The 13,392-nt window shown below is 54.2% G+C and overlaps 1 protein-coding gene across 1 annotated transcript; it reads right to left on the bottom strand.

Moving 5' to 3' along the window:
- Positions 1-1,473: 1,473 nt before the first annotated feature.
- TMEM18 (transmembrane protein 18) lies at positions 1,474-7,737 on the bottom strand. The gene is made up of 5 exons (XM_006054165.4): positions 7,579-7,737; positions 6,345-6,465; positions 5,149-5,203; positions 3,903-3,996; positions 1,474-3,819 (listed from the first exon to the last, which is right to left on the bottom strand). Exons 1-5 carry the CDS (start codon positions 7,633-7,635, stop codon positions 3,721-3,723), a joined length of 426 nt encoding a protein of 141 aa, XP_006054227.3. The 5' UTR covers positions 7,636-7,737; the 3' UTR covers positions 1,474-3,720.
- Between the last annotated feature and the right edge of the window lie 5,655 nt (positions 7,738-13,392).

Raw genomic sequence — 13,392 nt, 5'->3', positions numbered from 1 at the left:
TAGACGAGAACTGGACTCTGAAACGCGCGCAAGCGTTTCCCGGGGCCCAGCTGACCGAGTGCTGCAGCGCCCCCTGGAGACGCTCACGCAGACGCGCCCGGAGCCTGGGACCGGCTCCACCTGCCACCGTAGGCGGCTGGACCCGCGGAGACCGCCAGGCCCGCGCCCTCTCTCCCCCTCGCTGGGCACCCAGGGGGGCTGAGAATTCAGAGCGCCCCGCGTCTCCACCCGAGTCTGAGGAGTAGACAAAGCCACGGTACCACCAGCCGAGCGAGAGCAGGGCGGGGAAGCTTCACACCGGTCGGACGTCTTGACCCTTGCTGTGATCTTATAAATAAGACAGGCATCTCACAAGGGAAACTGAAATCCAGAAAAAGTCAGTGGGCTGGCTGGTCACGCACGCCCCCAGACAAGTTCAGAGATCCAGGAGTCAAGCCTGCCTCTGACCCCAAAGACCACTGCACACTGGGTCTTGCTTCCCAGGGAGGGCCGTGGTATGCGCTGCATGCGTGTAAGCAGACCTGCGCCCTGGGGACGCCCTGTGCGGTGGCTGGGATCTCACAAGGCAGAGACACTCCAAGGGGACCTGGGGGCTGAGACCCAGCACAGGGAGGCCCCCCCCGGACGTGCGTCCCACATGCACACGCCTCCAAGCGCACCCAGCTGCTGATGAACACGTGTTCCCCCTTAGTCACTGTGCAGTAACAGGGAACTCCACAAGTGTCCTGTGGCTCTTGTTCCTGATTGTGAGTTAATTGTGCAAGTGCTTTAATTTGCTGGGGGCAGAATTGACAGCTCAGCCCACACGCACCCCAACTTGCAACCTCTGTCCATTTCCTGTGTCTCGGTTGTTCCCGTCAAGGTGGAGACTCCTGGCAGTAAATGGTGGGTGCTCTGCACTGGTCAGGCACACCCCTCGGCTGGCAGATGGGTCCCCTGGTCACTAAGCCCAACCTGAGCAGGCCATCGGTCACAAAAGTGAGGTGACAACTGGGTGTTCTGCTGCAAAAAGAGAACAAAACCCCCACAAATTTCTACTAAATTATGTCAAAATTTTAAATCTTCATATAATACTTCAAGCATGTTTTCAGAGATTCTTGGATAAACTTTTATACTGTCAAAATATAAACGGCCTGAATTTACAGCTTTAATTTTGCAACTTTTACCATTAAATGCTTGTAACTTCAACACTCAAATCTGACTTCCCTTATCTACTATTTTGTTTAAATAACTGTATCAGTAACGACTTGCAGAGCATAATTTAAAGAGCAAAAAGCCTGTCTTGACTAACTTCATGGCAACACCTTCTTTCTGTTCCCCGTGGTTTGCATGACGATTCTCAGCAGGCAAACCTGTCAGGAAGAGACCCTGGCCCTGGTGTCCCATCCATGGATGCCTGCTGAGCTGCAGGGATACGGCAGGTGACCGCCAAGTGAAGTGCAATTTGCTCAGAACAGCCACAGACACAGCATCTTATCTTAACAGTTTTGCTTCTTTATTTCACATAACCAGGAACCCTTCTGTGGCTCCAAGTACACACCCTTTTGCTCAAGCTTTGGGGTGACACGGGGCCGTAGGAAGCCATGACTGGGGATGTGCCTTCCTTCACCGACCGAGAGACCCCCAGCACAGCGAGCTCATGCACCCCAAACCCTCTATAGGGGGCCACAGACGCACACTTCAGACAAAGTGCTGAAGGGTCTGGCACAATTCTGGCTTGTAGGACTTCCCCAAGCAGGACAGTGTTAACACTGCAGTTTAAGCCTCTGAATATGAACTCACTAGAAACAGTTAAAAAGCAAAAATTTGTGTTTGCAAAAACAAAACATAACTATTTTAAAACAGACTGCACACACCAGTGAATGAAAAGGCCATGCCACGCCTTTAGGTTGATGAGTCATTAACACCAAAGTTAACCATACTACACTATTATCACAGGGAAACTGCAATTCAGTCAGTCCCATATTAAGACAAACTGAATAATCAGAGGCTGAAAATGCCCCCACAACCTCCCTGGCTTCTGTGGGGCTGAAGCCAGGATGCTCCCATCTGTGTGTCCTGTCCCGGGGGCCCCGGCCTGACTGCAGGTTCTGCAGGGGACCAGCCATCGCCTGGGCTCACAGGAACCGGCGGCTCGGTCCTGCACGCAGAGGATTACTCTGGACGCGGCGGACTCCTCTGAAGCCAGGACACCATTAAGCACCCTCAACTGGTAATTCTCAGAAATACACAATGAGGCTTGCTGCCAGCTGCAACAAGTTTAAAATCTGACTTCAAGTGACGTGACATTTTTTAAGTCAATTTTTAAAATGTTCCATACAGAAGTTTAAGAGATCAAGGAGAAACTGGAAAAAATGTCAGGTTAGAAGCTCCAAAGATGTATTGAGGAAGTTCTGTGCACACGGACTCAGTCGCTTAGTCATGTCCGACCCTTTGTAAGCCCAAGGACTGCAGCCCAGCAGGCTTCTCTGTCTGTGGAGTTTTCAAGGCAAGAATACTGGAGTGGGTTGCTATTTTCTACTCCAGGAAGTTCTATTCACTTCTAAAACTAATGTCAAAATTCAGTAAATAGTTTCTCTACTGAGAGTTTGTTCCGTTCAGTTCAGTCGCTCAGTCGTGTCCGACTCTTTGCGACCCCATGAATTGCAGCACGCCAGGCCTCCCTGTCCATCACCAACTCCCGGAGTCTGTAACTATCTATAAAAACTTTATTTATCTGGATTCAAAATGTAATTTCATAATCTGTCAAAGTGTCACCTTTTGAACTTCTAAATATAAATACTTCCATATGAACAAATACTATTTGTTGAAATTTGAAAAGTGTATTTCAGTTCAGTCGCTCAGTCGTGTTCGACTCTGCAACCCCATGGATTGCAGCACACCAGGCCTCCCTGTCCATCACCAACTCCCGGAGCGTGCTCAAACTCATGCCCATCGCATTGGTGAGGCCATCCAGCCATGTTTCAGTTAACTTGTTAAAATTATGGTGACCATGCACAAACGACCTTCTCCAACCCAAACCAGGAGCCACAAGCATCGTCCCTACTGAGGGCTGCGCTTGGACAGGGGGCCCCTGCTCAGTGGTCAGCCTGCAGCTGCAGCTCCAGACGGGACGGGACCCACGACGTCCCGCACAGAAGTCTGTTCACGGGGGAGCAGCGCGCCCGCTCCAGTGGCCCTGCTGCCCCCGCCCAGGGCACCGAAGGGCACCAAGAGGGGAGCACAGAGACAGTCAGCGTCTGTATTTGCCACAGAAACTGTTTACTTGTAACTGTCCTTCCTGAAAGCAACACCAGGGGCTCATCTAACCACCACCTCCATGGACCCCGACGTCTCCAACTGGACGGAAGGCAGGTGGCCCCTCGTGTTCTGTCCAGTGGCCACACCCGGAGAGGCTGCCACCGAGCAGACAGACCAGGGTGAGCAGGGTGGCGGGTCTGCCCAGGCGTGGGTGGCACTGCCCCTCGCTCAGACCCTGTCTCCAGGCAGACGGGGCGTCTGATGGCTCACACCGGCACGGGGCTGTGCGCACGGGGCCTCGGGAGGGCCCTGCAGTGCTGTTTGTCCAGTTTACCTGGAGAGACCAGTGCCCCTCAGGCCCGGTGTGCGCCCAGGGCGCAGTGGGCTGCATCTGTCCTCACAGCGTCTGCGTGTGTGTGTTCCGGGGGCTGAGAAGACGCCTGTGTGGGCAGCAGGCTGCTCGGAGTCAGAGTGGGGCAGTCACTCCTCCTTGGGCTGCGCCCGCGCCCGCGCCCTCCGCTGCTCCCGTAAGCTCCGCAGGTCAGTCATCACTGCCAGGGTCTTGCGCACCCACAGGACCTGGAAAGAACCATGCGGACATGGTCAGAACTGGACCTGCGTCAGCAGAGGAGGACAGCGCAGGGAGCCTGTGAGGCACGTACCACAATGACCAGGGCGTTGAGCAGCAGCGGCGCAGAGAACACAAGGGAGATGAACATGCCCCTCGAGTCGAAATACTGGTGTTTGGAGAACAATCTGTTTTAAGAAGGATTTACAGGTCACCGGCTGTCACAAACGGCATTCCTGCGACCTTCTCTATCTCACAGTGTCTCAGCAAGCCCACCCCTCACTGTGGGCAGGACGGCCCCCCTGGGACCGCCAGAACCCCGACTCCCACACCACCTGGGACCCCAGCAGGAGCCACTGACAACAGGAGGCCAGGCGGTCAGAGTCGCCAGCGCCGGGCGAGCTCTCAGCCCCACGCCAGATGCAGCCTTCCTGCCCTGCAGAGGGACGACCCCGGCCCCTCTGGAGGGCTGAGCAGCGGCCTACACCCAAGGCCTCTGGGGCTGGGCAATGTGCGCAGGGCCTCCCTGGGGGCGGGGGGCAGGGCAGCATGGCCAAACCAGGCTGCCCTCCAGGGTCTCAGGGATGACGGACACTCAGGTCACTGATTGAGTCATGCAGCGCAGCTCTGGGTCACAGGGCACAGAGCCCTGAAGGGCGGGGCCCAGGCCACTGAGGGCTGGTCGGGAGGCATGCTGATCAGAAACAGGAGGCAAAGTGGGGAGGAATGGGACCCGTGTGGGCAGAGGGCAGGCTCTGTACCCAACAGCAGGGCCTGGAGCGGCCGGGCTGGGGCAGTGACTGCTCGGAGCCCCGGGGTCAGGCCGAGGGTAGACCCAGAAGCAGGGCGCGACCTGGGCAGCATCATCCCCAGGGAGGGGCGGTGTTGGGGGTGCTGTGCTGCCCTCCCCGCCTGTGTCAGCCTCCTGCCTAACCTGAGAAGGCAGAAGGAGAAGCTGCGACCCCCGAGGGGCAGAAGGCGGGGGAGTGCATCTGCAAGGTGTCGGGGTCAGGGGAAGTGTGTTCCCTGGACAGGGACCCGGCCACCCAGGCGTGTGCGCAAGGAAGGACACGCAGGCAAGGAGGGAGCGGCTGGGGTCCTGGAAACCCGGGACCCAGCGTTTTCAGGACCGAGGACACCAAGTAAACCCTGGGCGGGCCACGAGCTCCCCATCACAGACGAGAGCGCTTCTGGACAGCGACCACCCCGTCTCACAGCTGAGGAGCCTGGGGTGGGGCAGGGCGGGGGTCTTTGTAAACAAGAGCTGCATGCCGCCTGAGGGTGCCCTACAGCTGACTGGAGTGGCTTCAGATGCAGGCCGCGTGCCCAGGACTGCTCACCTCCAGTTCATTGCCGCCACTTCATTGATGTACTCGGCACAGTAGACCAAGGTCACTGAGGAGAAAGAACCCCGGGTGAGAAGTCAGAGGGCGGCCGACCACCGCAGTCTACACGTCCTTCGGAACCAGACGCTTCAAACGTAAGAACAAGGCCGTGCGACGCGGCTCAGGAGCCTGTCTGTCCAGCGCGTTCCTCACGAGGGCCCCTCACAGACGGGAGGAACGTCCTCCCTGGCCTGGCGCACTGCTTCTCACTGAGACACAGGCCACCGGATAACCTCCTGTCTGGATTTCCTGCCTTGCACATGGCCAACTGAAACATCACCTTTAACATGAGTTTTTGCATTTTGTTAAACTACAAGCAAAATCTTCAGTGTCTTCCCAACGGCTGTAAGATTAAGAGCCCAGCCTAGCCTCTGAGGCCCTGGCCCACCCTTCCTATCTGAACACACGTCTAGCTCGTCAACATCAGACACGTGCTTCTCTGACAACTGACCCAACGCCGACTCTGTCACCCTGGCGCTCTCACGGGTGCCTTCGCCCCATGTGCCGGCCAGACACCTGTTCCTTGTCTCACCTAAAGAAAAAGAGATTTTTCTCTCTTTTTATGCCCCACACCAGGACTTCATTTTCTCTGTGAAATTCTTCTCAATGATTCCACACAACTCTGTCCCTTCTCTGAATCTCGATGGATCTTATATGCACAGATCTTATACTGTGGATCTTGTATTTTTGCCCTGTGTGCACCTCCCAGAGCAAGCTGAGAGGCTAAGCTCACAGAGGGGGCCATGCACAGAGTCAGCGTCTCGGCAAACACAGCTCGTGCTTGTGTCACCAGTATCCAGCACCCTCCTGGGAGCACGGGAGGTACTTGAAAGACTCCTTTCAAGTCCAATATCCAAAATGAAGTTTATTTTTATAGGAACCAAAAGTGAAATATGGGAGTGGCCTGAAATCAGAGAGAGGAGGATGGGGAGACCTTACAAATGCTTTTACATATCATGAGGCTGCAGAGAGAACACCCACCCACCCCCAGATCTCACACACACACACACACACACACACACCCCCGATCACAGCACGCATGCGCGCGCGCGCGCACACACACACACACACACACACACACACACACACACACACACCCCCCCCGATCAGCAATCTGAACCCTGAGCTGCAGGACTGCTGATTCTACTCACCCAGGCACAGGAAGTGCCCCACCTGCAGCCTGTACCTCTGGGATGAGAAGCAGGTGAGCAGCAGGCAGAGCACGTGGAAGCCAGCCAGCCCCACGAGCCAGGGCTCCGTCCAGTCCGTCTGCTGGAGGACACACAGCAGAAACAAGTCAGGGTCCACTCGCACAGGAGCCAGGCTTCACATGCCGTCTTCTCTGAGCATGTCCAGAGCGCCCACCAGGCTTCACAGGACACGGGATCGGGAGGGGAAGGGAGGGGAAACATGCGCCCCCGCCCAGGGGCTGTCGCTCATGTCCCTGGAGGACTGTCCACACAGCACTGAGGGCTTCCCTGTTTGCCAAGCACAGCTTCAAGCTGGGAGAACCTAAGGACTTTCCATTCTGGGAGGGAGGACAGGGAAGCCTGGTTCTGGAATGCATCGGGTCCCCGCGGAGGTAAGGCTACAACTCCTATTTCCAGCTCCCTAGACCAGTAATCGGAGAAGGCAATGGCGCCCCACTCCAGTACCCTTGCCTGGAAAATCCCATGGACGGAGGAGCCTGGTAGGCTGCAGTCCATGGGGTCGCTAAGAGTCGGACACGACTGAGCGACTTCACTTTCACTTTTCACTTTTTATTGCATTGGAGAAGGAAATGGCAACCCACTCCAGTGTTCTTGCCTGGAGAATCCCAGGGACGGGGGAGCCTGGTGGGCTGCCGTCTATGGGATCGCACAGAGTCGGACACGACTGAAGTGACTTAGCAGCAGCAGACCAGTGATTAAAGCCTCGGAAAATCTGGGCTGCCCTCCAAACAGCGCTAGACCTCAGGTCAGCTAAACTCTAGGGGTGGCTGGTCCGCACCCTTAAACTAGGACCCCCTCCCGGAGGCTCAGGTCCCCCTCCCGGAGGCTCAGGTCCCCCGCGGGTAAGGGGCTGGAGGCGAGGCCCGCGCCTGCCGCTTGCCCACTGCGAGTCCTCGCAACCAAGCCCAGATCCGACCCCTTCCCTGCGCCTCGCAGCAACCTAGCCCAGCCAGGGGCCCCGTCCCAGAACGTCCCGCCCCTAACCCGGGCCCTGCCCACCTGGGTCACGCCCCCACCGGGCCCCACCCCTTACCCGAGCCCCGCCCCTCCAGGCCCCGCCCCCTCCAGGCCCCGCCCCGGAACGCCCCGTCCTGCGCCGCGGGCGTCCTTGTTGGAAAATTCCGAGCGGCCCTCTGCGCCAGCGGCCGAAGTGGCGGATAAGGCCGCGAGTTACCGTGAGCACGGCGGGGATGCTGACGGGGAACCTGCTGACGGAGAATGCGGACGGCATCGTCCCCAGAAAGGCCCAGCCTCACCACCACCTTTCCGTCTTCCCGCCCCGCCTGGATAGGACAAGGAAGTCCTTTAACGTCCTCTCGCGATATTTCCCACTTGTCGCGAGGCCTACTGTGCCTGGACGTGGGAGGGAGGCCGGCAGGCAGGCAGGCAGGCAGGCGTCCCACCATCTCGCGATATCTGTAGTGCCGCGTACCGGGTCCAAATCTCGCGGCATTCCGTGGCGTTGCGGTATTAGGAGGGAGCTCACCGGCGGACGCCGGGGTTCTCTCCGCAGCGGTTGGGTGCGGGCTCTGGGTCTGTGGCGTGTGAGCGCACCAGGTCGCGTAGTGCTCCTCCTCTGCCTCTGCGGACAGAAGCCCTCTGTCCGGGGGTTCTTCAGGCAGGACCACCGGGGCGGTCGCCAGGCCCTCCTCCAGGGGGTCTTCCCGACCCAGGGACCGAACCTGCGGCGCCCGCACTGCAGGCAGACGGTTTACCGCTGCGCCACCGCTCCTGGCAGGGGAAGGCCTGGGGGCGTCCCGCCTTCTCCCTACGCATCTCCCGCGCCTAGGCTTCGGGGTGGGTGTCGCTCAGGAGTGCTCTGGCCTCCGGGAGACAGAGGAATGACCCAGACTCTTGAGGGCACAGGACGGTGATCCGAGCCCCGGGTCGCAGAGGACGGTGACTTGGACCCTGGGGGACCAGAGGTCGGGGGAGAGTGACCTGCATAGTCTCAAAATGAACTTCCGTTTGGGGCCTTCTCTTAACTGGCTTCAGTCAAGCTTCACAGAAAGAGGTTGAGTGGTGGGGGCGTGAAAGTGAAAGTCGCTCAGTCGTGTTTGACTCTGCCACCCCTTTAACCAGCCTGCCAGGCTCCTCTGTCCATGGGGTTCTCCAGGCGAGAATACTGGGCAGCCATACCCTTCTCCAGGGGACCTTCCCGACCCAGGGATCGAACCCAGGTCTCCCGCATTGCAGGCCACAGTCTGAGCCAGGAGGGAAGCGGAAAATCCTGTGTTGACCTATGAAGTGCTCCTCGACCACTCGGTGGGGTGGACGTTATGGACTCCCTTTACAGTGAGAAAACAGGGACTCAGAAAAGTAAATACCCTGCCCAGGGGGAGAGAGTTAGGGTGTGGGTGAGACTTGGCTGGTTCCATGGCACAGACTCTGCCATATGCCTGCCCCACCAGCCTCCTGAGTGAGTGAGTGAGTGAAGTCGCTCAGTGGTGTCCGACTCTTTGCGACCCCATGGACTGTAGCCTACCAGGCTCCTCCCTCCATGGGATTCTCCAGGCAAGAGTACTAGAGCGGGTTGCCATTTCCTTCTCCAGGGAATCTTCCCGACCCAGGGATCGAACCTGGGTCTCCCACATTCCAGGCAGATGCTTTAACCTCTGAGCCATCAGGGAAGCCTCCTCCTGGGCCCCGTCTAATGAGAAGCACTTCTCTAGATCAGTTCAGTTCAGTCGCTCAGTCATGTCCAACTCTGCGACTCCATGGACTGCAGCACGCCAGGCCTCACTGTCCATCACCTACTCCTGGAGTTTACCCAGACTCATGTCCATTGAGTTGGTGATGCCATCTAACCATCTCATCCTCTGTCCTCCCCTTCTCCTCCTGCCCTCAATCTTTCCCAACATCAGGGTGTTTTCAAATGAGTCAACTCTTCGCATCAGGTGGCCAAAGTATTGGATTTTCGGCTTCAGCATAAGCCCTTCCAATGAACACCCAGGACTGATCTCTAGGGTGGACTGGTTGGATCTCCTTGCAGTCCAAGGGACTCAAGAGTCTTCTCCAACACCACAGTTTAAAAGCATCAATTCCTTGGCGCTCACCTTTCTTTATAGTCCAATTCTCACATCCATACATGACTACTGGAAAAACCATAGCCTTGACTAGATGGACTTTTGTTGACAAAGTAATGTCTCTGCTTTTGAATATGCTGTCTAGGTTGGTCATAACTCTCCTTCCAAGGAGCAAGCGTCTTTTAATTTCATGCTAATCACCCTCCCCAGAGTAGTGCCGTGGATTCAAAGCCTGATTTTCTTCCCAAATGTAACCTAGTCCCTGAATTCATTTCTCCAACAACTTTGCAGGCCAGTGATCTGACTTGAGATGACTGATGATCGGCTCTGAGGGCAGATCTGGCTCTTCTCTCAAGGTGGAGCTGGAGCTGTGGGGTGAGGACCAGCAAGGCTGTGACTGTCCAGCCTCACATGTGTCCATGTGAGGACTCTGTCAGGAGATGGGGCTCTAAGAATCTGCTGCCCTGCAGTGACCACTCTCTCTGATGCTGGACGTTTCAATCTCAGTGTTTACTCCCCTGACCTGTCAGGGAGATGGGTTGGAAAAATCAAAGACTTCAAAGGCAGTATTTCTCTTTTCTAATGATGGCTTCTTATGCTAGGGCATAAAGATCAGGCTCTAGGCTTCCTACCAACGCTGGCTTCAGCAGCGTCGCTCGAGAAAGGGAGAGGTAGCGTAACTGACAGTGTCTAAGGCGGGGCAGGTCTCGTGCCTTTAGCAGCTGCTGTTCATTCCTCCGATTCCTATGACAACCTGCCCCAGGAAGTGACCGGGTCAGCTCTCTGGTCTCCTGTCCCCTCAGGGCGCTAGCTGCCTTCAGAGCAGCCACAGATGAGTTTCTCTAAGTCTAGAACCGGTGGAGAAGGCATGTGCGTGTCGACTGAAAAATAATGCACAGCCTGAAAGCTGAGAATGGTGTTTTATTTGGCAGACAAAACTGAGGACTTAAGCGCAGAATTCAACCTCAGAGGGCTTTGAGGGACTGCTCCCTAGAGGTGTGGGAGGAGCCAGGATATAGAGGTGTTTTTCCACAAAGGCCAGGTAGTCAGAACATCAAAAGATTGCTATTAATTAAAGAAAACCAGACATCGCAGTTTAGTGAATTTAGCCCCTTTCTACGAATGGGAAGACGGAAGAGTCTGGGCTCACTGACGTCATCCCTTTGATGTGCACTTCAGCTTCCTGGGCCCGGTGTCCTGGGCTCTCACCCTGAGTCTGCCTGGGCCCCTTCAGGTGTCCTGCGTCACCCTTTCCTCCTGCTTCGGCTCATGCAGGGGAGGGGAGGGGAGGGTGGATGGCCAGTAGGGGTCAGGAGCCCAAGACCCCACTCAGGGCGTCCTCCTCACATCCAGCTTCCAGGGGCTGTTAGTGGCTTGCAAGTTAACACATTTGCACGTGCTCTGTTTAACTTTTCTTCAGTTACTGCTTTAAGATCTTGTCATTGCAAGAAGCAATGATTAGAGTTGCTAAATTTCAGTGAATTTTAAGAAATATAAGAATTTTCATAATGCATTATTTAATGTTACATGTCTTCTGACACTGGGGCTTCTCTGCAGAAGGGACCACCTGGCGTGTCAGCCTGTCCCTTCCTGATAGACATGTATCTTCCTAAAACCTCATTTCACTGCATTTTATTTTCCAAACCTCTGTCCATCTGACCACATATGTGCTTGCATGTCGGTGTCCGTCTCTCTTTGTCTCTGTCTCCTTCAAGTGCCCATTTAGGCAGAATCTCCTTGCCGTCCCCCAGGAAAAGCAACAGTAGAGTGGTGTGTTTTCAACCCCACAGTTGTCAGGAGACAACTGTGTCAGCAAACAGAGATGTTTGGAAATAAAGGACATGGGTAAAATCATTGTGTGAGTTGAGACACTGACTTCCTTCCAGAGAAACTGTGCAGGCGGCGATCACAGGCCTCTTCCTTCTCTTTAGCTGTCACTGTGTGACACGCCCACAGGCACGTGCACAGGCCCACAGGTGAAGCCCTGTCCCTCAAAACACACAGAACTGGCTACGTTCTTGGTCTTTGAATTAAACTTCCCCTTGGTCTTTGAATTAAACCAATTAATGTTTCATTGGTAAAAAGATAGAATTAAAATGGAAATGCCACGTTCCTTTGCTCGTGAAGATGCTGCTCCAAGTCTGCTCAGTTCTGAACTGGCAGATACGTTGTCCTCCCCGGAGACTGCTAAAATGACAAGGGTCAAAAACAAACACAGCAAAACCCTTATATGAAATGTAACAGTCCATAAGTCTACTCCAAATTGCGTACGATAGTTTAAGCAGTGTTTTTGTTAAGCAGTCTTGAAAATCATCTACTGTTTTCCAGTGGCTGATGTAGAGTCTTTTTACTTTTTTATCATGCAATATTTTATTTACAAAACGTTGAACATCAGTTCAGTTCAGTTCAGTCGCTCAGTCATGTCTGACTCTTTGCGACCCCATGAATCGCAGCACACCAGGCCTCCCTGTCCATCACCAACTCCCAGAATTCACCCACACTCACGTCCATCGAGTCAGTGATGCCATCCAGCCATCTCATCCTCTGTCGTCCCCTTCTCCTCCTGCCCCCAATCCCTCCCAGCATCAGAGTCTTTTCCAATGAGTCAACTCTTCACATGAGGGGGCCAAAGTACTGGAGTTTCAGCTTTAGCATCATTCCTTCCAAAGAAATCCCAGGGCTGATCTCCTTCAGAATGGACTGGTTGGACCTCCTTGCAGTCCAAGGGACTCTCAAGAGTCTTCTCCAACACCACAGTTCAAAAGCATCAATTCTTCAGCACTCAGCCTTCTTCACAGTCCAACTCTCACATCCATACATGACCACAGGAAAAACCACAGCCTTGACTAGACGAACCTTTGTTGGCAAAGTAATGTCTCTGCTTTTGAATATGCTATCTAGGTTGGTCATAACTTTTCTTCCAAGGAGTAAGCGTCTTTTAATTTCATGGCTGCAGTCACCATCTGCAGTGATTTTGGAGCCCAGAAAAATAAAGTTTGACACTGTTTCCACTGTTTCCCCATCGATTTCCCATGAAGTGGTGGGACCGGATGCCACGATCTTCATTTTCTGAATGTTGAGCTTTAAGCCAACTTTTTCACTCTCCACTGTCACTTTCATCAAGAGGCTTTTTAGTTCCTCTTCACTTTCTGCCATAAGGGTGGTGTCATCTGCATATCTGAGGTTATTGATATTTTTCCCGGCAATCTTGATTCCAGCATGTGCTTCTTCCAGTCCAGCGTTTCTCATGATGTACTCTGCATAGAAGTTAAATAAACAGGGTGACAATATACAGCCTTGATGAACTCCTTTTCCTATTTGGAACCAGTCTGTTGTTCCATGTCCAGTTCTAACTGTTGCTTCCTGACCTGCATACAGGTTTCTCAAGAGGCAGATGAGGTGGTCTGGTATTCCCATCTCTTTCAGAATTTTCCACAGTTTATTGTGATCCACACAGTCAAAGGCTTTGGTATAGTCAATAAAGCAGAAATAGATGTTTTTCTGGAACTCTCTTGCTTTTTCCATGATCCAGCGGATGTTGGCAATTTGATCTCTGGTTCCTCTGCCTTTTCTAAAACCAGCTTGAACATCTGGAACTTCACGGTTCACATATTGCTGAAGCCTGGCTTGGAGAATTTTGAGCATTACTTTACTAGTGTGTGAGATGAGTGCAATTGTGCAGTAGTTTGAGCATTCTTTGGCATTGCCTTTCTTTGGGATTGGAATGAAAGCTTACCTTTCCCAGTCCTGTGGCCACTGCTGAGTTTCCCAAATTTGCTGGCATATTGAGTGCAGCACTTTCACAGCATCATCTTTCAGGATTTGGAATAGCTCAACTGGAATTCCATCACCTCTACTAGCTTTGTTCATAGTGATGCTTTCTAAGGCCCACTGGACTTCACATTCCAGGGTGTCGGGCTCTAGGTGAGTGATCACACCATCGTGAGTATCTGGGTCCTGAA

Source organism: Bubalus bubalis, chromosome 3 (genome assembly GCF_019923935.1).
Source record: "Bubalus bubalis isolate 160015118507 breed Murrah chromosome 3, NDDB_SH_1, whole genome shotgun sequence".
NCBI classification, from domain to species: Eukaryota; Metazoa; Chordata; class Mammalia; order Artiodactyla; family Bovidae; genus Bubalus; species Bubalus bubalis.
The sequence above is the reverse complement of the archived record's forward strand: the minus strand, read 5'-3'. Positions and strand labels throughout refer to the sequence as shown.